The 26,481-nt window shown below is 42.8% G+C and overlaps 3 protein-coding genes and 1 long non-coding RNA gene across 7 annotated transcripts; 2 read left to right on the top strand and 2 right to left on the bottom strand.

Annotated features, from left to right (window-relative positions):
• Nucleotides 1-412: 412 nt before the first annotated feature.
• Nucleotides 413-4,167, bottom strand: LOC144193971 (uncharacterized). The gene is made up of 2 exons (XR_013325800.1): nt 3,743-4,167; nt 413-3,161 (listed from the first exon to the last, which is right to left on the bottom strand). It is a non-coding gene; the product is annotated as an uncharacterized LOC144193971 (long non-coding RNA).
• On the top strand, nt 947-7,579 carry ctcf (CCCTC-binding factor (zinc finger protein)). The gene is made up of 13 exons (XM_077712669.1): nt 947-1,115; nt 2,627-2,896; nt 2,971-3,150; nt 3,304-3,670; nt 3,765-3,935; nt 4,027-4,160; nt 4,683-4,803; nt 4,896-5,045; nt 5,117-5,277; nt 5,384-5,566; nt 5,659-5,797; nt 5,895-6,041; nt 6,214-7,579. Exons 2-13 carry the CDS (start codon nt 2,648-2,650, stop codon nt 6,459-6,461), a joined length of 2,250 nt encoding a protein of 749 aa, XP_077568795.1. The 5' UTR covers nt 947-1,115; nt 2,627-2,647; the 3' UTR covers nt 6,462-7,579.
• Nucleotides 7,580-8,413: 834 nt separating this feature from the next.
• ripor1 (RHO family interacting cell polarization regulator 1) lies at nt 8,414-21,361 on the top strand. 3 transcript variants are annotated; one of them, XM_077713235.1, is made up of 17 exons: nt 8,414-8,564; nt 11,531-11,621; nt 11,719-11,852; nt 11,924-12,002; nt 12,107-12,130; nt 12,706-12,759; nt 12,842-12,991; nt 13,077-13,140; nt 13,200-13,243; nt 13,354-13,479; nt 14,024-14,172; nt 14,249-14,357; nt 17,376-17,870; nt 18,222-18,799; nt 18,876-18,969; nt 19,035-19,164; nt 19,620-21,361. In XM_077713235.1, exons 3-17 carry the CDS (start codon nt 11,761-11,763, stop codon nt 19,697-19,699), a joined length of 2,268 nt encoding a protein of 755 aa, XP_077569361.1. In that variant the 5' UTR covers nt 8,414-8,564; nt 11,531-11,621; nt 11,719-11,760; the 3' UTR covers nt 19,700-21,361. The 3 variants fall into 3 exon arrangements, with proteins under 3 accessions (XP_077569361.1, XP_077569363.1, XP_077569362.1); XM_077713237.1 differs by having other exon boundaries at nt 18,879-18,969; XM_077713236.1 differs by having other exon boundaries at nt 8,436-8,605.
• On the bottom strand, nt 21,213-25,738 carry vrk3 (VRK serine/threonine kinase 3). Of its 2 annotated transcripts, XM_077713238.1 has the most exons (15): nt 25,635-25,738; nt 24,926-25,131; nt 24,715-24,828; nt 24,513-24,608; nt 24,212-24,355; nt 23,660-23,797; nt 23,522-23,574; nt 23,391-23,457; nt 23,178-23,259; nt 23,004-23,100; nt 22,778-22,870; nt 22,587-22,719; nt 22,408-22,525; nt 21,996-22,054; nt 21,213-21,679 (listed from the first exon to the last, which is right to left on the bottom strand). In XM_077713238.1, exons 1-15 carry the CDS (start codon nt 25,652-25,654, stop codon nt 21,543-21,545), a joined length of 1,557 nt encoding a protein of 518 aa, XP_077569364.1. In that variant the 5' UTR covers nt 25,655-25,738; the 3' UTR covers nt 21,213-21,542. The 2 variants fall into 2 exon arrangements, with proteins under 2 accessions (XP_077569364.1, XP_077569365.1); XM_077713239.1 differs by lacking the exon at nt 24,212-24,355.
• Between the last annotated feature and the right edge of the window lie 743 nt (nt 25,739-26,481).

Raw genomic sequence — 26,481 nt, forward strand, 5'->3', positions numbered from 1 at the left:
CTGTTAATTTTCCCAGATCAAATGATTCCACATTTCTCTTTTCATTTTGTGTTTGTTATTCTGGATTATTTATCCTATGCATCTTGTACTTTTTAAAACTAAAGCCTACTAATGCTTACAAATTGCACTTTACATATAAAATTGATGACATTTTCTTTTCTTTTTTTTCAAATCTGGTTCATGTTAAGGGACAACTAACAATTCAAAAGAATTGATGTTATTATTTGTTGTGAGATTAGAGTCCAGTCTTTATTTTTAACATTTAAATACAACCTTAAGAAAGCAAAAGACAGGGAAACACTTAAAATACATTTTCACATTTTAAAAAAAAAGGAAAAAAGTCCATATAATAATAATTCTTAACCAATGATAAGAAACGCCACAATAATCAAGAATACACAGGAAAGATGGGTTTATTTTATCTTTTTAATCACCATTGTCAGTTCCAAAACAAATGATAAAACTGACAAATGATGAACTTTACTCTTAATCATCCAATTTGTCAATCATAAAGTTATTGGACAGGGAGCAAGCATACTTTAAACTTAGAAAATAATTGCTTTTCAAAATCGTTAAAATTGAAATGGAAACATTGTTTATTTTTTTTATCTTGATCCTCAACCAAGAGCAGTGCCTGCACCCTCCATAAAACTCAATGCAGAAGTTTGAGAAGTGGCCGACCAGACGCCCCCCTGTGGTCAATTCTGCAAACGACTTCTTAATTCACCAAATGTTATTTTTTTTTTACCATAGCTGACATAACACATATTGAGCAGCTGCATGCAAAAAAATGTCCACTTGATTTAGAGATATTTCCAAATACTTCCAGGCACGTCGTCATCCTCGACTAATGCCTGCGTGGCCACGCCTACGTACGAATTCAAATCTGGCGCCCAGCTCCTGTCGGGGCCACGCCCCTTCACCGCCGGGCCCGGGGTGTGCGCATGCGCCTTCACTCATAGCGACCGCCATTTTATGTGCGGCCCTCTATTCTAAAGCGGGAGAAAATTATCGGGCCTGCGCACAGCTTTCTCGCACGTCCACGGAGGATTGAAGCTACCAGCCGCACTCCACAGGCACTGAAGTGTATATAAGCATAAAACAAGCACTCTTCGGTAAGTCAAAGCCGTACTTTTCCCGCAAATACGGAAACGTTTTTGTAGGAGCTGGCGTCGGCCTCTAGGTGTCACGGTGGGGCTTAACGTTACCGACTGGCGGGGGGTGTTTGTCTCCCTCTATCGTTATCCAATATTCACTAAATCTGTCTCTAAACTCCAACTTCCCGTGTCGGGCGATAGTTTTGGTGCTTTTTGCGTCTGATTTCGTGTAAACCACTTGGCGATGGTCGTCCGAATGTGTGCTAATGTTTTAACTTACTTTAGGCCTGACGTCCATCTTATCGTGCCCTTTGTTTCCTGTTTTCAATCGTCCTCGCGCCTCCCAGTCAACAAACAAATTGAAGTTCTCATTTTAGTTGGCGCCGCTCGAAACCTTGCTATTTCAATCGCTCGTTGGCACGGCAAAACGTCCGATTCGGATAATAAAGTCGATTTTGAAGGGCGGGGGTCTGTTTTAAAATAGACACTTTCGAATATAGTCCCGTCGTGGTAGCCCCACTTGGGCAAAACCGCAGCATGCTACCGTAGCGAGTGTCTTTCTTCGCCGCTCAAGCTCAGGTTGGACTCACGAGGATGCTAAGTGACTTGTTTCCACCCTCATCAAACCATCCGCTTTGATGCCGTTTGATGTCCAGTTTATGAGAGACGTTTGGTCGCCCCGCTCCAAACGGCTCCCATATGTCCCCGAACTAAGTTCCTGTTGCAATACCCGCGTGGAACTCGTGGCTTCATCAGATGTGACCAGAAAGCGGTCAAACTTTGTCTGGACGATTTTGAACGTTATTTCAATCTAAACCTAAATCATCGGCTTTTTGTTTAGGAAGACCTGAAAAACCCGATAGCTTAGAAGTCTAGCATGCCTTTTAAAAAGCGCACTGACCAGTTTTAAGTTATTTGTGATGGCCTTTTTTTTAACTAATTGGCGTTGATAAATATCCAATTGCACTAAACAGGGAAGTCTGGCCTTGGGGGATCAGGTTTCAGCAGCCATTAACGGCGATCGACGTCCAATTTGATTAAGCCCCTCCCAGTGAAAATAGGTTGAACGTCTATGACAGTCAATGGCATGTAAAGTCTAAAGAGCATTCACTCACCTAGTTAGTTCCCCCTATTTTAAATTGATTGACTATCTATGTTTGTCAATTAAATACAAAGAAGCCATGATAACAAATCTATTATTTATATATATTTGATAAAAGTATTAAGTTCATTTTTAAATGAGCAAAGGGAGATAACTGTAGATATTCCCTTTGTTTTTTTTTTAAGTTTTATTCCAAAAAAAATTGAAAGGTAACATTTCAAAACTATATGTTGAAAATGTTTGCTAACTTTCAAAATTATGAAAAAATGTCAAAAAATATTTATTCTTAATGCTATTTCACTTATTATAATTATTGGCTATTGGAGTCCAGGTCGAAATTGAAATTTAGGTTGGTAGAATGTCCTCAACACTCAATTTACACAAGGTAACACTTTTGCTAACAAATTTCCCATTCACTACACTTTAGAGTGTTGACCGGCCCATTACCATGGAGGGCGACGTCGTTTCCATGGAAACCGCCCTAGCTCCCGAAGGCGGGGTCCTACCCGAAGCCGGGGACGCCGTGATCCAAGGCACCACGGGATCCACGCAGGCGGTGGAGGTTCCCGGAAACATGGAGATGATGGTGATGGACGCGCTGGATCCGGCCCTCTTACAAATGAAAACAGAGGTGTTGGAGGGAGGCGGCACGGTTACTGTGACTGGTGGGGACGAGGGTCAGATCATCACCCTTCAGGTCAGTAGGATGATGAGGCGTTGACTAAAGGGGGTGTTTTGAGTTGGCGTTGAAATGTTGACTGTTGGATGTAGGTTGTCAACATGGAGGAACAGGCTGGAGCTGCTCTAGGACTTGGACAGCTTCAACTAGTGCAGGTTCCCGTCACTTCAACTTCAGTGGATGGCCTGCAAGCGACCTATGTAGATGGATCATCTAATAAAGATGCAGAGCCAGTTATCTGTCACACCCTGCCCTTACCCGAAGGTTTCCAGGTAACGTGGAGCTGTTGGGGGAGAAAAAAAAAAGAATTATAAGTGTTGAAGTTTTTTGTTGAAACGCAAAAAAAAAAAATTAAAAGATGAACATAGTCGTTGTCTAGTTAGTCTGGATGGGTATGTATGAAACATGACTACTTGTTCATTCAGGTGGTAAAAGTGGGGGCCAATGGTGAAGTGGAGACAGTAGAGCAAGAGGAGCTTCAAGCGGTCCACGAAGAGCTCCAAGCGACGAGGGTAGAAGAGGAACAAGAAGACGGCGACGTGGCCGAGCAGGATCCTCCCGAGTCTCAGTCCAGATGGCAGAAGGACCCCGACTATCAGCCCATTGCGACAATCCGCAAAGGAAAGAAGGGGAAAAAGAGCCGCCTGCGCTATGCAGAGGGTGACAGAGACATGGATGTGTCTGTATACGACTTTGAGGAAGAGCAACAGGAAGGCCTCCTGTCTGAGGTCAATGCAGAGAAAGTAGTTGGAAACATGAAGCCGCCCAAGCCCACTAAGATCAAGAAAAAGGGTACGGTTTCTCTCTCTCTCTTTTTTTTTTTTAATATATATTCTTTTGTTAGAGAAATAGATGTGCACTTACTACTTTGGCATGACTTGAGCAGGAGTAAAGAAGACCTTCCAGTGTGAACTGTGTAGCTACACTTGTCCCCGGCGCTCCAACCTGGATCGACACATGAAAAGCCACACGGACGAAAGGCCGCACAAATGTCACTTGTGCGGAAGGGCCTTCAGAACAGTCACCTTGCTGAGAAACCATCTCAACACTCACACAGGTAGGGCAAACGGCACGCCAAGGAGTCGGTGGAAATTGAAGGAGATGAATTGGTCCTCATTGTATTTTTTGTCCCCTTCTTAAATTTTCAGGCACTCGGCCACACAAATGCACAGATTGCGACATGGCCTTTGTGACCAGCGGAGAGTTGGTGCGCCATCGTCGCTACAAGCACACACACGAGAAGCCCTTCAAGTGCTCCATGTGCGACTATTGCAGTGTGGAGGTGAGCCATCGCGTCACCCACCACACGATGTCATCAGGCGTGTTCTTTGCTACCTCATACTTACCACTAACATAAAAGCACATTACTTTTGTTTTCATTTGTGACCTCATAACCTGGCTTCCCGTGCAATGATATTATGTGTTTAGGTTTTCTTACTATACCCTACATTTTATAAATAAAGCACTGGGAAAGTTTTCTCTCCAGTTACCCCCAGCAGGGGACTTTCTACTCAAATATTAAAAAAAATATATATATATATATATATTATTTTACATTGACCATAGTATTGTGATGTATTACCAAGTACAACAGTGAAACTAAAAAAAACACATCAATCCCTTACTACTGTGCTACTAAACCAAAATGAAACCAAATTTATCAATAATTCTATAGTTTCCGGGGCAAATATATCATCCCACAACAACTATTATCATGACCGGTTTTGTCCCAATTTAGTGGCTTTACAAACTTTAATTTCAGGAATGAAAGCTGTATGAACCTTGTGTGTTGCCCCTATTCTAGGTGAGTAAATTGAAGCGCCACATCCGCTCTCACACTGGGGAGCGTCCCTTCCAGTGCAGCCTTTGCAGCTATGCTAGCAGGGACACGTACAAACTGAAAAGACACATGAGGACACACTCAGGTGGGACTACTTCTTGGTTGGCAATTGTGTTGCAATGTCAATAGAAACCAACAAATGTAAGGATAGTCCACTCACCTGTTCGTTTCTCTTAGGCGAGAAGCCATACGAGTGCTACATCTGCCACGCTCGTTTCACCCAGAGCGGGACCATGAAGATGCACATTCTACAGAAACACACGGAGAATGTGGCCAAGTTCCACTGTCCCCATTGTGACACCGTCATCGCCCGCAAGAGTGACCTGGGTAAAGGACGGCGCCTTCGCTCGCCGCGGCGTCCGCATCCGGTCGTGCCAACATTTCTCTTTCCGTTTCAGGGGTTCATTTGAGAAAACAGCATTCATTTATCGAGAAGGGAAAAAAGTGTCGTTACTGCGACGCTGTGTTCCACGAGCGCTACGCTCTCATCCAGCACCAGAAGACTCACAAGAATGAGAAACGATTCAAGTGCGACCAGTGCGACTACTGCTGCAAACAGGCACGTCTTGGGAAATATTTTGAGCATCTGAGATTAGGATGGCTTGATTTATTCTTTTATTTTTTTTAACCACTTGCCTGTCCATATGCTGCCCCCCTCCTCACAGGAACGCCACATGATCATGCACAAGCGTACGCACACCGGAGAGAAGCCTTTTGCCTGTAGTCAGTGCGAGAAAACGTTCAGACAAAAGCAGCTTCTGGACATGCACTTCAAGCGCTACCACGACCCCAGCTTTGTGCCCACCGCCTTCGTCTGCAGCAAGTGCAACAAGACATTTACCCGCAGGGTAGGTGGAAACGTTCGATTGCATTTGGCTCTCTTTTGCATCACAGACCCTAATAATAAATGTCTGTCACTCTGTCTTCATTGGTTGCGCAGAACACCATGCTGCGCCATGCCGAGAACTGCATGGGTGATGTGATCGGAGACCAAAACGGAACTCCGCCCAAAAAGGGTCGCCGGGGAAGGAAGAGGAAGATGCAGGACAGGCATGATGATGATGATGAGGAGGACACAGGTATTGTACAGTGAAGTTTTAAAATTATGCGTAGCATAAAATAAAGTTTTGTTGTGAGTGTGACGTGGATTTTGTTTCCCCCCCACCCCAACCACAGAACCTGAACTGGATGAGCTTGACGATGATGACGATTTGTTGGATGACATTGAATTGGAACAGGCTCCACCAGTAGTTCCCGTTGCCGCTCCTGAAGAGCCACCGGTCAAGAGGAAGCGTGGTCGCCCCCCAAAGAACAAGCCAAACGGTGAGCATCACACTTAAAATGGGAACAAAAAGGATAGTTCAATGGGGACAATCTTGTCATATGTAAAATAATCAAGTGACTGCCCGGCTTCATTTTGATTGGTCAAATGGGAACAAAGCTCACTCATGCGAGCCTGCCGACATTAACGCCGACCTTTTGATTTTTTTGGCAGTGGTGCCTGTCATCCAAGTAGAGGACGAGACCCCGGAACAGGTGGAGGACATCATCGTGAAAAAGGAGGTGGGCGCCGAACAGGACGAAATTGAAGAGGAAGGGGCCACGCAGGAGGTGGTTGTGGGCGAAGGTGACACCACCATTCAGCTGGAGGAGCTGTCTCAAGAACAGGAGATGCAGCTGTCAGAGGCCCCGCCTAATGGAGACCTCACCCCCGAGATGATCCTCAGCATGATGGACCGGTGATGGACGCAAAGGTCGACCCTGTGAAACACACACACGACCCCCTCCCCTTCACAGCGACGTCTATTTTTTTCTCTTTTTTTTTGCATTTACAAGTACACTTCTGGCATCCCACGACGACAAAACATCACGGTTGTAAGTTAAGGCTTGCTTTTAAATCTCGCATCGGCGAGGACGAGTGATAAAGACTTTTAATACGGATTTATTTACCAAAAAAAAAGATCATTTCATAATTTCTGTCACGAGCTGGCTGTAATTGACCGAATTGTCTTTAGCCTTCTCATCATTGTACTTTGTGTTTAGTACATTTGTAGACGATAGATGCATCACGTGACTCTGGCAACAATATCAAGATGACTTTGCCCTCAATCCAGATGTGCATGTAACAATCCAAAGGATGAAGGGTGCACAGTCCTCTTTTCACATGCCTGAGCCTCAATTTTATTCCCATGTATTTCTTTTTTTTTTACTTGTTGCATACTCTATTGTTGGTAAGAATCAATCACATCAATATGTGAACATTATAAATAGAAAAACACCCTGTTCATGGATCGATCTGCACTTTCAACCATGTTTGACGTCCTTGCTGAAGAGCCTCTCTCTCTCAGTCGGGAAGACTGCGCCCCAAAAAGCCATGTTTTGAATTGGCTTTTCACTTTCTCTTTAGCCTGCCGTTAGCCTCCCGAGAGAAAAATATAATTACTTTCAGGAGAGCAGATGTTATTGTTGTTAATTACAGCAAAAAAATATTTGGAGTATTTTTTATGGTATTGCCCCCTCCCTCCCGTTTATTTGCTGTGGTTAGTTAAACCCTATTTTAACACCTAGTTTATCAAAGCTTCTAGACCGGCTTACATTGTATTCCCTCTTGCTACTGCAATGCCCTTAGATTATGCATAATGTACAAAACATTTATTGTGCAAAGAAAATGATTTTTTGTTTCCTGTTATTTTTTTGTCCGTTTGTTATCCTCCTTGTGTAGCCATTCCACTCTACTCTGGGTTCCTGGTTTGTTTTTGTACCGATTGCAATACCTTCTGGGCAGTGTGATGTTTAATTTGATTGGCAGTTGAGAGCAGATGTATGATGGTACAACCAATAAAAGTAGACATGGAATCATGCTTTAGGTTTGTGTGGTTGTATCTTCAAATAGTCTTGTGTGTGTCTCGGGCTATTAACTACATTGGTTGCCCGCTTAATACAAACATTTGTATAATTTGCCTGCAAGTATATTTTATTAAATGGAAGACTTCATAATAAAAGACATTTCATGCAAGTTACTCATGAACGATAAAGGGGAAGTGTTAAGGTTTGTTATCAATATTTTACAATAGAGCTCTGTGTGATGTTTCAGTGCCATTGACGATGCGAGTTGGACGTCTATAGCTGTCAATGGTAGTCAATGAGTTAACAGGAAGTGAGCAACAGCAGCCACATGTTCCTCCCGACCACATTCACTCATTTGTTAGCGACTGCGTGGAGAAAACCCAGTGACAGTGAGGAACATTGTTGTTGCTACGGTAACTAGCGGATACTCGTTTCCGGCTGAAGTGTCTGTATTTCAAGATAAAATACATTTTGGTTACATTTCTCTTAAAATCAGTGCAGTTTTCGAGTTATATAGTTAGTAGTGCGTTGTAAAAAGTACTACGTAGTTGTTTTCAAATGGCTCAAATAAAATTTGCCAAGTGTATTCCACAGCATAGATAGATCGGGAATGAGCTGGGTGGCAGTAGCGCATGTTGAACTTGTTTTTTTAAAATGTTTTTAGCCATTTAAAGTTGGCTCATTGTGAGGATTTTTAAAAAAATGAAAAGTAATTGAAAAAAAATTAAATTAAAGACTTAATATTTTGTTTTTTACCGAGCTTGCCATTTGCAAGGATGGGTGGCCATTTATTCCTTTAATTCATCACGCTAACTTTTGTTGTGAAAGTAAGTAACCGGAAGTTGTTTTTTGGCGACTTCTCCACCGTGTGGGCAAAAAACGGCGAAATCGAGGAGAAGGACAGCGCCCAGAATAACTCTTGAGAAGTACACTGAGGAGCGGCGTCTTTGATATGGGATCGCGGCCAAGCTCCTCGGCCCACTGGACTGTCAAAAGGAGGTAGGAGGAAGCCTTTTTCAAGCACCAAGGTCACGAACGAGGTTCGTTGGAGATTTCTCTTGCCTTGAGCAACGCCAAGTAGCTTTCCTGGGATGGTGTCTGATTTAAACACGCTACCTCGTCGTGCTTTTTTCCCCGTCTTTTCACCATTTAACCCATTTCCTGGCCCTTTCTCTTCACCTCATTTTTTTTTAAATACAACATCTGCGCATTCATTTGGGTAATGTGGCTATTACGCGGAATGTAAATCTGGTTCCCAAGTTTTTCCCCAGTTTGGGTGTACTCTCCAATCTCCATCCTCCGCCGAGAAGCGAGTGAGGCGTCCCCGGCTGCGATGCGACTCTGTTTATCCGTTTAAGTGGCCCGCTGCCGCCGGGTTAGATAATCCGCTAATCTGGAAACGGGGGAGATTTTTTTTCATAATACCGCTACTTTTCATCACCTCGTCATTCTCCTCTTAAACGCACGCTAACTGGCTCGACAACATGAAGCTAGCGTTAGCCTAACAGCGGAAGAAAACAAGTCATTGTTTTGGTTTGACTGCCATTTTAAGATGCTGAGCTCACAAATAGGATTTGTTTTTTTACTGCAGTTTATTTCAAACATTAGCTCATAACAATTGCAATAACATTGTTTAACCTTATATAGGCCAAGTGAGTATTTACAGTCAATAATAAAATGCTTAAAGGGAAAGACAAGACCTTTATAATGTCGTCCCAGTGGAAAGAATGCAGTTTAACATTTTTGGGGATGTGTAATAATGGGGGAAAAAACGTAAAGTAACATTCCCAGAAAGTGCCTACCTGACATGAGGGCAGACATGTTATCTATGATGGTACTGTTTTAGCCAATCAAATGTAATTATCCCAAATAGCCCGGCCCTTTTTCGTGATGCCATTAATACCCATTTTCAGATGTACCTGTACTTGAGTCTATATGCGTGTTTATGACTGACATCTCCAAATGGCTGTCCCCATAAATAGTCTTTTTTGGTGTGTCTAAACATCATTTTTATCTGTTTTGAGTTTGAAGAAATTTGTCATTTGCATATCTATATTTTATATAAATGTCGCTTTTGTACGCTTTAAAGTAAACCCATGAAGAGCTCCCATATAATTGTTATTTTTCATTATTAATCCATGTTTGAACCAGTAAATGACTTGTCAGAATTCTTGTTGAACTCAGTTCAGGGGCCGCCAGGGACCACGCGAGTAGCCTTGCGCCCGTTCTAAAAATAGCTTACCAGCATGGGACATTGTGGTGTCTTTGAAATATTGTAGGCTTGATCACTTTAAAATGCAATCACGTAAATGGGTTCTGAGTACAAAATTATGGCAGTTAAAAGCCTAAATGCAAACTTCTGATAATACACTTTTCAAGCGGGGCCATTAATGTTTAGGACCAAACGAGCCAATGCTTTGTGTGGTTTGTGTGTGAAAGACTTTTTGAAAGAAAACTCCAGTCTTGTGAGGTGCTTTCAAACAGTGTCCTCTTTGTTTGCGGCGCTTGCTTGCAGAGGATTAATGCAGCTAATGATCTCTAATGTAGGGAAAGGGATAAAAGATCATCGAATTGAGAGAAAATCCATAGTGTGTGCGTCTTTGTATGTACACTTGGATGTGTGATTATGCACTCCCCAAATAAGTTATGCTCCCAGAAGTGTCTGAAAGTTACTGTTTTTGTCAAAAAAAGTGGCAAACGTTAGCATACGTCACTTTTTCCTCTCTTTTTATCTTGAAATCAAAACACGGACCACCTCCCGTTAATCCTCCCACCATGTCTCTGAGATTAGCGTCAATGAGCGAACCCCCCCCCCGTGATATCATCCCCGAGAGGACAAAAGCGCAATTGCTATTTGATCATGCAGATAATTTCTTGTGTAATGGAAGGTGATTTTTTTCCCCCTCCGATACACTGCGTCTGCATTTTTATGTAGTTGTGGTCGCAAACGGAATGTAAAACAATGCAGAGCCGCCAACATTTGCTCGACAGGCCTCGCTCATTCTCAGGAGCAATGTGTTCATATGGGTTTGGCTCTTGCTTGACAGAATTAAATTGGTTTAAGACTATAATCTCTTTTTGTGAGTATTTGAACTCAGCCCAGACCCCCCTTCCTATAGAAGTGTAATCGTGCTTATCTGCTGATTTTTCTATTATTCCCAAAGCGTCCTTGTTTTCTTGTTTTACCACGCGCGCCCACATTGCTGGGCTAGCTTTGAAATTCTCGGCCAAGCGTCTGTGTAGAATTTCCTGTATGCGGACTGGAACGAAGCTTCCTGCTCTAGATCCCTGGATGTGGAGGTGGGGAAGAGGCTTGAGGTGGGAGGGGAGTTGCTGGAGGAGCACGGAGGGAAGGAAGGGAAGACGACGCGAGACGAGTCAAAGTAGACTGCCCGCTGGACACTGCGGTTGCCTCTAGCGTGTCATGTGGTGACTCAGACACTCAAAAAAATGGAGCTATAATGGAAGTGAAAGAGGTTTTCTGTCTTCGATTGCTTCTTTTCCGACTTAATTTGGAACCTATTTCATAATCAAACCGGAGGACTATTTCTTTAAGGTTGAATTAGGGTCGCCAATAGATTAAAAATCTTCTGGAAAATTTTCGTTAAATTGGGAGGTCATGTGACACGGTTTGATTAAAAAAATGAGAATTAAGGCTATTTTTTGGGACTATTATGACACTTGGGCATTCACAATTCCGCGCAGAGTTAGTGGCTATGATGGTATATATCGCCAATTGTCGTTTTTGGGTCAAATCACCTGTATCGAGTAGCAGAGAAGTGTTTTTTTGTTTCATGGTATGGGGTCCCTTGGCCGTAGCACATTCTCTCTTTAAGGATGCAAATCATAAAGTTGTCTGTCCCTTTAAGAAGAAAGCATTCACATTATTCTAAAGTATTGCAGAAGTATCAGCATGTAATGAAAATTACTGTACAGTTTCATTTCTTCTTTGTATGCCATTACAGGACATGTCCTTTGGTTTGTTAAAGCCTCAGTGCTACTACAGTCGACCCTGCCAGCATGCTCCAGTAGTGATTGAACCCCTTCAGTCATTAGGTAACCCACCCCCCCTTCCTCTCAAGTGCTTTCTTTCATATAGTCTTGATGCAGGAATGATTTTTCTTCTTTGTCTTTGGGTTGCTCCCTCCTTCAGCACTGGTTGATCCAAGAGAAACGTGCCTTGTAAGGAAGCAGGATGTTCACAGGCTCCACCAAACTCCCGCCTGCCAAAACCCCCCAGCCCGAGCGGCTGGACGAGGTGTACGCGGCCTTGCGTCGAGGCTTACAGTGAGTGGACACTGGGCATATTCTTTCGAGGGTGTAAGATCACCGAAACCTCCATTGATTATCTGTGGTAGGTCTTATTTGCAAGTCCACCAGCTGGAGTTGGACACGCTGGGCCAGCAGATCCGAGAAAACAAGAGAAACGGTCGACTGGTGAGAGCCCGCCTATTCAAAGCGGTCTCATTGGTATCGAGTGGTGCCAAGCGGGATGCTAATTCCACTCTTTGTGATGCTAAATGTTTTATTTTCTTCCACAGGGCTCTTTGTATGAGCAGGATAAGGTGAGTTTCATTGAGTGCCATGCCCGGCGAACAATGTTGTTGTTTGCGGCTCTGTTGCACTGCACAACAGATTGTAAAATACTCTAGGCCAAAAATAGCCACACTGTGAAACTGATTTATAGCCACCAACAAGCTTTGTATCTGACTCGCTGTGTCAAATAATGGGTGGGTTTATTCATTAGAATAATTAATTCTGGAAATAAAATGTCTAATCCTCAGATATTTGATGGGATATTTCTTATTCCTATTATTATTATTTTGTCTCTGGGCGCCCAAATTTAAAATATTAAATGTGCCATCGTGCGGCCTCCCAGTCAAAATGGATTAGACGTCTACTAATTTTACATATGGTGCAAATTGGCAAAAACAGGCATCTTTGGTAAAAAGGCATTGGGGCTCCTTGGATCTGGAATGTGACAAATTCACAACAACGGGTTAATTGTGGATTTTTCGTGTCTCGTCGTTTTCGAATTAGCCAGTAGAGGGAGCCTGGCGGGCGCAGTTAGAGCTTATTTTAAGTTATGCATTTTTTTTTACCCGGCCTCACTATACCTGTATCTTGGTGTCTTTTTAAGCAAGTGAAAGCCATAGAGAGATTTATGCGTCGTCTGGAATTCCACTTGAGCAAGGTGCGTTGAAATCATTCTGTAAATTTACAACCTTGGGTCATTTTCATCCGGTACTGACATTCCGCTCATGTTTCCTTTGCAGGTGGAGGAGCTGTACGATGCTTACTGCATACAGCGGCGGCTGCGAGACGGTGCCAGTAAAATGGTAGCGGCTTTTAACTCTGCCACTGGGAGCAAAGAGGCAAGGGAGAGCCTGAGTGAAGCCAACAGGGGTTATAGGGAATGTACAGAGGTTAGTGGTCGAACCCTTCGTCGCTTTTTCTCGCCCTTTTTTTCTCTTTAATACAATTAACTTGTTGTTTATGGTTTCCGTGCAGCACATGTGCTCACTGGAGAGCGAACTGGAAAGTCACATGGGTGAATTTCATGTCAAGATGAAGGGTGAGTCATTTTGTACACTCATCAGTTTTAGTTCTCATCACTTCTTTTTGTCATCGCAGGTCTTGCTGGCTTCGCTCGACTGTGTGCGGGTGACCAATACGAGGTAAAAATGGGAGGGGCTTGGCACACGCCAGAATATAATGGCAGAATTTTTGTGTAGGTATGCCAAATGTTGAATTGATTGGTAAAGGCAAACGATGAAACTTTTGCCAGGTCCTCATGCGTTATGGCCGTCAGCGCTGGAGGCTACGAGGTCGCGTTGAAGTCAGCAGCAAGCAGATATGGGACAGCGAAGAGTACATTTTCCTGCCTCTCGTCACTGAACTCTTATCTATCAAGGTAAGAGCAACATGAGTTGGGTTGTTAATATTTGTGGAAATTACATTACTGTTTGTGGGATTTTTCTTAAAACCTCTTTTCAACCTAATCTGCAAGCTTCTAGCCCCTCCTTCATTTCTTCCTCAAGTTCTCCTCCCCCTTTTCCACCATGTTCCTCCTTTCTATTGCCCACAGCCTGTCCTGCTCTAAAGTAAAAAATGACATATTCTGTAAATATGAATACTTTTAAAAATAATGACTTTGAAACTCACTTTGTGCTTTCTGCTGATGGATTTGCACTCAATGATATAGAATGAGTTGCTTCCTGGATACTGATTTGTTGTTATTGTTTTAGCTGCCACTGAAAAAAAAGTGGATTTTGCGAGCTTCCTCATAAATCACATTGAATGATGGCTAAACGTTGGGGGAATTGTCACAAATCTGGCACAGCAAATTTATGGTGTGGAACATGTCAGCTTTTAATAGAACATGTTGTATTGTATATCTTTTGGGACGTTTCACAGCAGTTAAAAGGGGCCTCCCGTGACGGACGTTGTTTTTTCAGGTGACAGAGCTGAAAAGTCTGGCCAATCACGTGGTGGTGGGAAGCGTGTCGTGCGAAATGCTCGACTTGTTCTGCCCACTTCCACAGACCCTTGCAGTAGATATTAACGACTTGGGAACAGTTAAGCTCAACCTGGAAGTCACATGGAGGTATTTCCCCTTGCAACATGCAGCCTTTATTCACTCAACTCTATTGATGGGGTTTAATTCAGCTTTTTCCTTGCAGTCCTTTTGATAAGGATGACCAGACTTCGTCCTGCAGTACCGTTTCCAAACGTCTCCTGTCCAATCAGAGCCCTCCTGACACGCCATCCATGCGGGAGCAAGTGTTTTATGTGAGTCAACTTGAATTCTTTTATGTCTCTGTTCAACATGTCCTGGCCACTTCATGAATCTGGTGCACCTTCTATCATCCATCCTGTTCACCGCAAATTCAACCTCACTGGAGTTCTACCATTCCGATACTTAATTTTTATAGATGCTACTTGTGAGTAGCCTACACAGGCTACATGCCTCTTCACTCTTTAGATTTCCCTTGTTGGCGATAGATGTCCAATCTATTTTGACCTGGGAGATAGTGGCAGCGATCCTCCAAGTATAAATAGATCAAACGTCTAACACAGTCAATGTGCGTGAATTAATTTTGTATATTGAAAGGAGTGCCACAGGGCTCTTTCTTAGAGCCTATGCTAATTTTAAACCCTGGTTAATATAGCCGTTAAAGATGAATAAATAATTCTAAAACTGTAAAGTTTTTTATCTTTCATTATAGGGGTGCATTTTTTGAGGATTTCCCCAGAATACTTGCAAAGCTTGCTAGTAGAGAAGCCCACTTTTTTAAAAATTAAAAATAATAATGTTGAGATGACAGTACATTTTAAATTATTAATATTTATTATTTGCCATTTATTAGCAGTCATTGTGTTTCAACAAACAAAAATACAATGCAAATCAGCGCAATAGCAGAAATCTGGGTCAGGTTTTTTCACATAGCGACGTCACTTGACGTGAATTGGACAGAATGACACGCCTGTATGCATGCAGATGTACCTACTAAAGTGGCCAGCGAGCGTATCCATCTGTTGTATCTGCATGCAAGGTGGCTTGCTATTACTTTCATTTTACCGGCTTGTTCTGTTTCAGCTGTTCCCCACCTGCTTTATGTGTAGCCGTAGCACGGATGCATGCCAGAATAGTCGCACGGGACTGTGTGTCAGGTCATGTGGTTGTGGAAGTGGCGTGCCTAATGAGAGTAGCCCCGAGGCCATCGATGGCGCTAGCGGGAGGTGTGACAGCGGCGGCGTGTGTGAACGGAGCTGCGGCCCCTGTAGCTGTTTAATAGTGGTTGAGTAGCCGTCCAATATGTTCCTCCTCTTCCTCACCACACTGAAGAGCACACCTTGCGGGGGCGCCGCGTGGAGACGCCAGCCGCCGGAAGCGCTCCACAAGGGCGTGTCGCGCAAGACGGCGCTCTCACGACGCACCTTGAGCTGCACGAGAGCCTCATCTGGCGGTTTACAGTTGGTGTGTGCGATGTAGATTTAGTATTAGTTGTCTTTGGTAGTAGTGTATTAGTAACAGCTCTGATTGGTCTATTTGATAATATCGCCAATTATTATCTGATTTCAAAGAGTCTTTGCTTTACAACAGCTGTGAGATGACAAGAGGAGGTTTTGAATGATGCTTGATACACAGTTGGAAAAAAAACAGTTTTTTGCATACTTCTTGAGTAAGGAATCTGGAACGAATCAGGATTTTTTTGGGTGGGGAAAATAACAATTAAGATATCAAATTCCAAGGATTTATAGGTACTGGCCCAAGCTAAATAGCTTGTAAGTTTCGAGACAATCATTTCTCAAATGACATAGAAGTCACATTTCAAAATGTGTGTCCACAAGTAGAACAACAACATCTACTTGAATGGGAACTTGACAGAATCCTTCAACCTTTAAAACATGACATCCTATATAAAAACTGAGATACATTTTGGATTCTGCACTGTAAAACTGAAAAATAAGAACATTTTCAAGACAATCAATATCGCAGGAGACAATTTATTAAAAGTATAGTCAATCAAAGCCTTAATTCTTGTCACTCATATTTAAAACGCCAACACAGAGGCCCTCAAACTCACATGGATTTATTGATTGAATAAAAACAAAACAATCCTCCGTTCATTTCCTTTGCTTGCGATTCACAGAACAGAGCAATGTTTTCCTGTCGCCTTTCACCTGTTTTCTTTCTCCATTCTCCTTCTAAAAAGCGCCCATTGTTCTTGATTCAGGCACAGCGCTTGAATAAATCTTTCTGATCTGACCTGAAAGTCCGCGTTTGGCCTTGTGGGGTTTGAAAGTGCTTGTTTGTTCCCATCCTCACTGAACATAACGCTTGGACTTGACTTTACATGCTACATTTGTCAGATGTGGTCGTGGCTGTCACGTGCTGTGAACAATCGCCGTTATTTTTTTCTTGCATTAGTTCGATTCTAATGAAGTGGTTTCATCAGGCGGTATAGTCACGCATCAGACTCGGACGCAAGTGTTAATCTGTGTTTTTTTGGTATTAGTGGAAATAGTTACACTGGAAATATCTTTTTTTGGGGTTAGGGTTGCTTGTTAATTTTGGTGGTGTTACAGGTCAGTTTGTTTTGATTTGGGACCCTTTTTTTTGGTGTGTTTATGGGGTGCTTCTTGTAGATTTGGGATCAATTCCTGTTGATTTGGAGGCATGTGTTGATTTAGATCATTTTCCATTGGTGTTGGAGATATCATACTTTAATATAGAACCAGATTCGAACTGCATAATTGTGTGCAAATCAATTCACCACTGCTCATAGTTAGCTGGAATGGGCTCCGACACCCTCGTGAGAATAAGCAGACGACTAGATGAATGACTATAAATAAATCAAGAGTGATAAAAAATAAGTATTTGGTCAACCACCAGCTCTCATAAAATTTTCCATTTAAAAAGATGCCATGTGACTTTCATCATAGTTTTGTTTCTTCCAAATTTAGGAGATAAAATAAGTAAAAAAAATGTGGCTATTTCACATTCCAGGCATGTGTAGAATTCAGAGTTTTTGGTGTGGTAGTTGTTTATATAGTGTGTGGAAAAATTGTATGGAGAGAATTCAGAGTTTTTGGTGTGGTAGTTGTTTATATAGTGTGTGGAAAAATTGTATGGAAAACACCTGTGAACACATTGGCCGCCATTGACGATGATAGACGTCTACAATGGAATTGATGTCGATCGCTAAAGATGGCGGCCAATGAGTTCACATGGGTTTCAAATGTGACCGATTCCTTCTCAATGTAGCCGTGGGTCTCACCGCGTCTGTTTTTCTCGTTCCGCAGTCATTACTAAAGCGACAAGGCGAGCTGGACAACGGCACCGTGTGGTCCAACTCCTCCGAGTCCTCCGACGATTCGTCCAGCCCGGCCCTGGCCCACCACGCTCAGAGACTGTCGGCCTCCAACACCCCGCTGACCGGCCTCCTCCCACCCCACAAGTCCAGCGCGTCCACGCCGTCGCTATCGTCCAATCAGGAGGAGGAGGAGAGCGAAGTTTTCTCACCCAGAGAGTCGGCGCACAACGGCCACCCGGGGACGTGCGGCCCGGTCAGCCAAACCGGCCCGGAAATCACCGTCACGGACGGCCCTTCCGTCCTATCGGCCGAGCTGAGCCACTCCGCATCTGACGTTTCCTCCAATGTCTGCGAGTCGTTAGAGAGGACGGACGAGCGCGCGGCCAAAAATCCACAGGAGGAGTCGGGCCTCTGCTCCGGGCCCGGGACCACCGAGGTTCAAGGATCAAGTCCCGACATAAAGCACATAGACGGCCCTCTAACTGTAAGTTGATCCTTTCAATGGCAGCCAATGAGTGGAGAGGAATGCCATGCTTAAGCAGCTAATTGATTATCTAATGATTATCATCAACTACCATTTTACATAATATATATGTATGTCATCAAAAATATACTCGCTGCAAATTTTCTTTATCATATTGTGATATTATTTTGAGGCAAAATCCCTTCTGAAACTTGACATGAATTTTCAGCGCACCATTCGAGAACCGGGCCGGGTTTCTTTCACTTATCCACCATAGGCTGTTGCAAACACGCTTTTAACCTGAGGCCCAAACGTGATCACAATGTCCCTGAATGGTGAAAATAAACGTACTCTGCACTGGTTTCTCCCCAGGTTCCATTCCCCACCTCTTCTAGTTTCAATCAGGAAGTAGAGACTGCTCTTGAGAGTTTTGACTTTCTTAACTGCTCTGACCTGGAGGAAGAGGAGGAGGATTTGGAATTGGAGGAAGAGACTGAGTTTGTGCGGCAAGCTAAGGACGAACCAGAAGATGACCAGCAAGAGGAATCGGCGCCTTCAGAGAAGGAAAAAGAAAACGAGCAGATAAAGGAAGAACCGCAGAGAGAGGAAGACCAAAAGAGGGAGGAAGACCAAAAGAGGGAGGAAGACCAACAGATGGAGGAAGACCAACAGATGAAGGAAGACCAACAGATGAAGGAAGACCAACAGGTGGAGGAAGACCAACAGATGGAGGAAGACCAGCAGCTAAAGGAAGACCAGCAGCTAAAGGAAGACCAGCAGCTAAAGGAAGACCAGCAAATAAAGGAAGACCAGGGCGACAAAGTTGCAGAGCAGGACGAGCAAAAAAAGAAAGCCGAGGATGACAAAATCGCGGAGCAAGACGAGCATGGTGAAGATCAGCAAGACACCACGGAGGATCTAAAAGACAGAGAAAGCTACTCTGGGTCAAGGTCAGTTTCATAGGCTTCACTGACAGGTGAAGGTAAAAAAAAAAAAAGATATTCATTTTTTTGGGGGGTGTGCCAGCAGCGACGAGGAATTAGGAGATGGCCTGGAGTTCCTCATGGAGGCTCCGGAAGGGTTTCGCAACTCTGACCAAGACGGTGACTCAGAATCGCAGGTAAGCTTTCCAAAACGGGCCATTTGCTCTTTCCAAAAGTAAAAACTAAAACATTTTTCCGTCAGGAGTCAAGTGCGGAAGAGGCGGAGGATTCGCAGAAAGTGCGGCTGCCTGAGGAGGAGGGGGAGGTGGAGGAGGATGATGATGAGGAGGAGGAGGGGGGCCAGGCCCAGGAAACGACGGACCAGCAACACGGTGAGTGGATTTAAATGGACTGCACCGTAAAAGCCGTCAAGGGCATTTTGAACAGCGAGTGTTGGCCATTTCATTGCCACTGACATGGATAGAAATCCAATTAGTTTGAACTGGGAGGGACTGACAGCAATCGAAAGTAATATCAAATTGTACAATGAATCATTTTAGTCATCATGACTGACCTGAAATCGAAGTTTCAACTATTTTTTTGTTTTCACACAGTGCATGTCAAATTTTTCAATGATAGCACATTTTTGCAAGGAATCAAAACAATATTTACAAATGGGTGCATTGGAAATAAATGACAAAGTTGAATACACTTTGTAGTCCAACTTCCCAGTGCGTCATTTTTGACCGTCCATAACGGGATTGGTCGATTCATGGCAAAAACGAGCGTTGTTGATGGCAGTCAATGGCTCAACTTGTGCTTTTCTTCCTTTTGACCAATCTTTCAGGAGAGGACGCCTCCCCTGACGTTCAGGGGGCGGCAGAGCGTCCCCCGACTCCCGGCCACTTGGCCACGACCGTCTTCTAACGCGCGGGCGCATTCCCAAATTCATCATTCCGCTCTGGTCATACGTGCTCGTTGCCAAGTCGACAAGCGAGCTCTAACATTTCCGCAGAGTTTGCGCATACATTTGCCTTACCAGGAATCATGAATGCACTCCTCCTTTTTCTTCTTCATCTTCTTCTTCCCAAGTCCTCAGTCTTTCAACGCCATCACGTTGCCTGTCTTCATGCCACTTTCTTTCAAAACAAGCCACTAAATGCAGGCTTTGGTTTATTTAAAACAACTTTACTCGGCGACCAATCACAGCCTAGGGACTTTTTTGCAGTGTTTTCCAGCAAGTAAAGCTCTTAAGGAGAGACTCCATGTTTCATGCTGTTTTTTTTTTTTTTAAAGTTACGCCAGGACTTGAACGGCCTTACGACCATAATTTAGGGACCGATTGGGGTTATTATATAATGTTATTTAAAATTGCACGCGTGTTATCTGCCTCACACTGCCAGCATATTCAATGGTAAATGTGGTATGAAAAGGTTAAGGCACTCCTGACATTTCTATTATTTTCCATTCACAAATCATTGGGTGTTTGAATGAGTGTTAGTTTTCATTCCTTTTAATAATGAAAATTGTCAAGAGTGCCTTAACCTACTCCTACCACTGTAACCCTTTACATGACTCTTTTTGGTAAAAAAAAAAGTGAATTAAATCCCATAAAGACTTGATGTCGACATTATCATTTTGTGTCATGTAGGCCACAATATTCAATCATTGGCTACCATTGACATCCAATCGTAGCTCTTTTCATCCTTCTGCTGTAAATATAATCACTAGTAGACGTCCAATCCATTTGAACAGCCAATGAACGTTCTCCCAGTTCAAATAGATTGGACATCCATTTCCCTTAATGGCAGCCATTGAGTTAGCATAACATACTAGTGTGTCTTACATGACCCAAAATGTGTCGGGCACATATGTGGACAGCTGGTTTCAATTTTAATGATTGATCATTTTTATATAGATTTAGGAATACTTCAGAGTATAGATTATTAAAATGTTGATAAAAAAAACAAATGAATAAAAGCAGAAATCCACCTGTGGTCAAAGGTTTTGAGACAGTTTCTCATCCTGCTGAGCTTTTTGACAGTCGATGTACACGCTGGCTGCTCTCTACCACTTGGTTTAACTCACTGGCTGCCGTTGACAGCAGTATACGACCAATCCATTCGAAATGGGGGACATGCCAATATTTGTTCATTCGCTGCCAACCTTCCCAGCTCAAATGGATTCCACGTCTACTCGTGACAAACTCAATTCAAGCAGAAGGATGAAAAGAGCCACCATCTTTTGTCAATGGCAGCTAATCAGTTAAATCAGTGAGCTGTATAGTAGGTCAACTTTAATGTACTGTAAGGTGTACAAATTTCAGCATTTGTTTTTTATTTGTCATCAGAAAAAAAGCAAAAAAAAAGCCTCTCCATTCAGAAAGTGCCTCGAGTGACAGATGTTCAGGTTGTTGGGAGGGGGGAAAAAAGCAAGTAGGCAAATTACAGTGTTTATTTTGGAATTACTTTTAAGAGTATTCATCATAAGAGATATTTACTGTTTCATATAAAGAATTGTATATGTCTTGAAATGTTTTACGTTGACAAATGTTCAAACTTTATAAAGTTTTCTTGAAAACAAACCTGACATGATTCGGGTGTATTTTAGTGCGTCGAATGGAAAACATCACATGACTTAACGTGTATTTGGTCAACAGTGACATTCCTATAAGTAGTGGCAAAACAAGCTAGGAATAACACACATTTAATTCAGGTTTAAAACTTTTAAAATTCACCATTTGTGAAATATTTGGTGATTTGATCCAGGGCTAAAAGCTGAGGGGTTTCTGTACAGAGCCTCCAAGGTTCGACAAAGCCATGCCCAGCCTGGTTTTTAGTTCAGCGTAGTCCGGCTGCTCTGCGTACTGCAGCTCGGCCACCGTCTTCATGTAGCTCCCTAGTGCGCCTAGGAAACAAAATGCAAAAATGACGTAAGCCTAATAACACTTTGCGTCGCAAGATGTCAAGATCAACAGTGGCTTTAAGATTGAGCCCTGCCAGGTTTTACACAGTATGAGTTTTTTTAGTTAGCAAAAGAGGGAAATAGATAGACAGTAATAGACTTTCAATCCATTGAGACTGGGAGAAGCCGAAAGCTATGCGAGGTCAGATTCATTAAAAGAAAAAAGAAAAAAACAATACCCAGCACAATAGACACATTGTAAACTTACATGAATTTGTCATCTTCAATGTATTTTTTGAAAATGATTAATTTTTTTTACCTGAAATTTTATTCCTCCCAAAGCAGTGACTCAACAGTGCCGGAATGTCGTCCAAGTATCTGAAATAACAATGAATATATACACATGACAAAGGTATATTTTTAATTTTTTGTTTTATTTTTATTTTTTCCTTTTTGTTAAGTACCACAACACTTATAATACAAACACTAGATGAACATAAAGTGACTTGGAAATACCCCCAAATCAACAGAATGTGACTTGTGAGTGCCCCAATATACGGTAAGTGACCTATAAATGACCCCAAAATCTTAGAAAGTGTCCCACAATCAAAAGCAGTTGCCCCAATGAATAGAAAGTAATTGAAAATCTATATGAAGTGACTCAAGAATGCCCCAAAAAGAAGAAAAAGCGTCCCACAAATCTCCAAAATGAACAAAACAGGGCGCCTCACCTTTCTTTGAGATTGGCCACCTGATCGGGATCGACAATTGCGCTCCACGGCAGCGCCCCGGTGTGCCAGCGCAGCATGCAGTAGCCCAACGATTGCAGGTCGCTGCGCCGCGACGGGACTAAAAAGGGGCAAAGCGTCAGTTGGCCATTTGAAGCCCTAGGGCGGCGCCGGCGACCGACCTGCTCCCTGGTGGCAATCCACGCTGATGAACTCTAACGACCCTTCGTGGGGCTCCTGGGATCCTTGGCGATAAGAGACGTGACGTCCGCTGGGACAATAGCGGGAGGCGTGGTGATAGCCAACCAGGTAGACCTGTAAACGCACATAGTGAGCACCCCGTGTGACCGACCTTCGGGAGTACTCACGCTACCTCTGTGTTTTGTCCCATTCGTATGTAGATGTTGTCGGCGTTGATGTCGGCGTGCACGTACTCGTTGGAGTGGATGTAGTAGAGGACGTCCAGCTGTGACAAACGGATACACGACCAGCATTGGGTAAGAGTGGGATGGCCATGGCAAACATTCACGATAGGGACGGGCCGGATATTGTTTAGCTTTGCACCGATACGGCACTAAGATTAAACATGAGCAACTCACTATTCTACAGGCCAAATGTAGAACTGTCTTCTCGGGAAGGAGCTTGTCGTTCATGAGTGACTCGAGAGAATGCCCCATACATGGAAAAATGAGGAACCTTTAAAGAGGTGCAAATTAACACTTGATGGGAGGGAAAACTTGCGCTTAGACATTTTCTGGGCTGGTTTCGGACACCTGTAAGAATCGGTCAGGCCGAAGCCCACGCAGGAAGGGATTCCGAGGAAGTCCAGCTCATGTTGCTTGGTCCACTTGGCCACTACAGACGGCAAACAATGTTTATAGGCAGTGTTAAATGCCCCAAGACTAAAACCCTAACAAAATTTTTAATGGATTTTTTTAAAAACAAATTTGTCATGCTCAACAGTTTTGGTCTGGTCAAAAACTCACCAGACAAAGGTTTTGCAGCCCTCTGCAGAAAATTCTGTTCCTTGTAGATGGTCCCACGTTCCGAGCCCTGCCGTTCAAATTGTTGTCAACGGCACCGCAGCTTGCAACAAATGACGGAAAATGCCACTCACCAATTTAAGGATGAAAGCAGATTCTTTAGAGCTCCTGGAGCCTTTTATTGCGACTGGAAGCAAAGATATTCCAAAATATTCCAATCCATTTGAACACAGGACGCAGCTGGTGTTTATCCGGCACCCCGTCATCCTCACCTTCGTACACGATCTCGACCACGCTTTGACTGAGCAGCTTGACCAAGGTCCACTTTCTGCCCGTGGTGTCCATGAGCTCCTCGCCCTCCTCGAGTCGCTCCAAGGGGGGCAATTTTTTGCCTTTAATCAGTCCTCTGCCTGTGTATTCATTCACCCAGAAAAAAAAACACAAATGCTCTATTTCAATGAGAGGACTGGGCAATTTACTCAGTAATTATTTAACAATATCTATTCAGCAGCACTAGAGAGGGAACACTTGCCTTAAATCAACCACTAGGGGGCGCTTTCAGAATACTTGTACACAGTTTTCAATGCTCTATATAAATGTCTCACTTTAAAATGTGCATCAAAATCAATAATAATATCAATCAATAAAAAATGTCCATTTTACATGTAAAAAATCTGCAAAAACAGAAATTCTTGACTTGTTTGATGGATGACTAAATGTACCCACTCATCACCAAAATTGACCTGTAATTTTCCTCAACCAGAGCGCACGATCATATGGTCACCCAGCCCTGATCGAATGTCAAAGAATCGGCGTTGCTGAACCTTTCAAGGGAGATTTGGCGGTTGCAGACGGATGAGGCGAGATAACTGTCAGAGGTGAGCTTTCTACGGGGGATTCCTCGCTGTTCTGCGGCTCATCTGGCATTCTCTCTCCTTCTTCCACCGACTGCGTACCTCTGCCCCTTCCTGACATTATGTTGACAGACCATTTAATCCCTCAAATTAAACTGCCACTGACTGCAATAGATGTACAATCTAGTTAAACTGGGTGAAGGGTCAGCGAGTGACTGTCTTTCGCTGTCACGGGCACTCAACTCTCAGACATTTTTATCCCAAAACTTACCAGATCTCGGAGATTTTAAGATGGGGAGGGACTCGGGAGTGGGCGCCTTCTTAACGCGCTTGAGTGGACTTTGCGTCGGTGAAGGCATGCTGTTATCTATTTAAAAAGGCATACATACAATGGTATAATATATATCATTCTACCATTTCGACATGATTTTTAAGTCAGATGTACGATGATTTTGACAAATTTCCGAGGCTACCTTCTGTTCGAGGAGGGGAATCTTCTGTGACGCTTGATTTGGCCTCCCTGTCCTGACGCAGGGAGTTGCGAGTCTTCCGCAAAAAAGGACGGGCGAGATGTAAACTTCCATGCCCTGGAGAAGAAGAGGAATGTTGATGAGTTTGTTCGTATTAGGCCGTGCAAATGTGCGCAATGTCATGTAGTTGGCAACTATTCCAATCTAATCTTACCGTCTGTTGCCTCGTGACATATGCTGGACGCTTGATTAGTTCTATTGGGTTCATCTCCTTTAGGCGGAGAGAAATTTGGAAGGGATGAAATGTCCTCCGATGTCGAGCCATCTGCGCCACATGGAATTTTTTCTCCGCATGAAGGACAGAATTTGAATGTGGACTTTAGCTTTGAGCCACATTGAGGGCAGAAACGGAAAGACTTTCTGCAACAAAACAAGATATTTTAATATTAATGCCTTTTAAGAAAACTAGATGAAACAAGGCAGGAAACAATCCTTTGGGGGGGGGCATTGTCTTTCTTTTTTAAAAATGATTTAATCATTTACAAAAAAAAATAACTGTCTTGGCGATAAAGGTCTAATCAGTTTGAAGTGGGAGGGTTGACATTGAACAATCATGTTTCTGTGCTATTGACGGCCACAGACGTTCAAATCAACCTACTTGAACTGGGATTTGCTGCCAACCCTCCCAGTTCAAATAGATTTCATGTCTATCGCCGTGAATGATATATAGCAAACAAGAGTGAGTGTACAATGAATTAGCCCGGAATGACATGACATAGTTTATACAATCGTAATAAATAATCCATTAACATGTTTGACTTGTTTAACGTAATGTCATACGCGGGTAGTTAAAATATAAGATAAAGCTTAGAGCAGCAACTTAAAACAAACAAACAAAAAACGAAAATAGATCTTTGAAGTACCTTTCCAAAGCCCCTTCCATTATTCTGATGTTTACGTTTGTAGCTTCTTCCTCGCTGCGGTATTCGTACTGCAGCCGTTAATTGGCATTAAATGGAAATACCGCCCCTACAGGAATATAGGAAAACTGCACCCTGATTTATGCTATACCTATACGTATGTATATCAAAAGCGGAGTCGGTTGCGTTGGTAACCGTTGGCCATCTTAAAACAGTTTGAGAGGAAACCTTTTCCCAGTTCATTTTATTTCATTTTTATTCAAATAGTACAATAAAATATACATTTATAATAATTTACATCTTTTTTTTTCCTAAAAGTAAAGCACATTTTTATCAAACAGATCAGTCAGCTGTTTAATATTAATAATGTTTTCTTTATTTAAATCAGTAGAATAGCGAGGGGTAAATAAACCTTTTTTGACCAAACAAACATGTTATATTAACTTTGAAAAATAAGTCATTAGAGTTGTGTGAATGGTACAGCAGTTCATAAATCTATTTATTCATAAAAATATAGAAAATATGATTCATAATAATAATTCCTTAATCAATTTGCTGAGAGACACTTAAAAGCTATCTTGTAACTTCTATGACAATAAAAATTGAATAGAAAAAAGCTATGGATTGAAAACTTGGCACGGTTGACATTCAAATTAAATTGTCCTCAAGAATACTGAAAGTCAAAACAAGATATTTTTAATTGATCTTAACAGTATTATGAGTAAACTGAGCAGAACAAATCTCCCAAGTACAGTTCGACCGACAAACTTTTTTGCTGTCATTATTGCAAAACAACAGTTCAAATGTATTTCTTTTCACACTAATCTACTATTATCTGATGTAAAACATT

This window comes from Stigmatopora nigra, chromosome 3 (assembly GCF_051989575.1).
Source record: "Stigmatopora nigra isolate UIUO_SnigA chromosome 3, RoL_Snig_1.1, whole genome shotgun sequence".
NCBI classification, from domain to species: Eukaryota; Metazoa; Chordata; class Actinopteri; order Syngnathiformes; family Syngnathidae; genus Stigmatopora; species Stigmatopora nigra.

Bases quoted from the DNA above. Each gene is read 5' to 3' on its own strand.
- ripor1 (XM_077713235.1), top strand. From the start codon at position 11,761: ATGTTCACAGGCTCCACCAAACTCCCGCCTGCCAAAACCCCCCAGCCC. The intron at 11,853-11,923 runs GTGAGTGGACAC...TATCTGTGGTAG, and splicing joins GCCTTGCGTCGAGGCTTACA to GTCTTATTTGCAAGTCCACC. The intron at 12,003-12,106 runs GTGAGAGCCCGC...TTTCTTCCACAG, and splicing joins ACAAGAGAAACGGTCGACTG to GGCTCTTTGTATGAGCAGGA.
- vrk3 (XM_077713238.1), bottom strand. From the start codon at position 25,654: ATGGAAGGGGCTTTGGAAAG. The intron at 23,260-23,390 runs GTGAGTTTTTGA...TGCCGTCTGTAG, and splicing joins GGCTGCAAAACCTTTGTCTG to TGGCCAAGTGGACCAAGCAA. The intron at 23,101-23,177 runs GTGTCCGAAACC...ACCTCTTTAAAG, and splicing joins GGCCTGACCGATTCTTACAG to GTTCCTCATTTTTCCATGTA.
- ctcf (XM_077712669.1), top strand. From the start codon at position 2,648: ATGGAGGGCGACGTCGTTTCCATGGAAACCGCCCTAGCTCCCGAAGGC. The intron at 3,671-3,764 runs GTACGGTTTCTC...TGACTTGAGCAG, and splicing joins CACTAAGATCAAGAAAAAGG to GAGTAAAGAAGACCTTCCAG. The intron at 3,936-4,026 runs GTAGGGCAAACG...TTAAATTTTCAG, and splicing joins CCATCTCAACACTCACACAG to GCACTCGGCCACACAAATGC.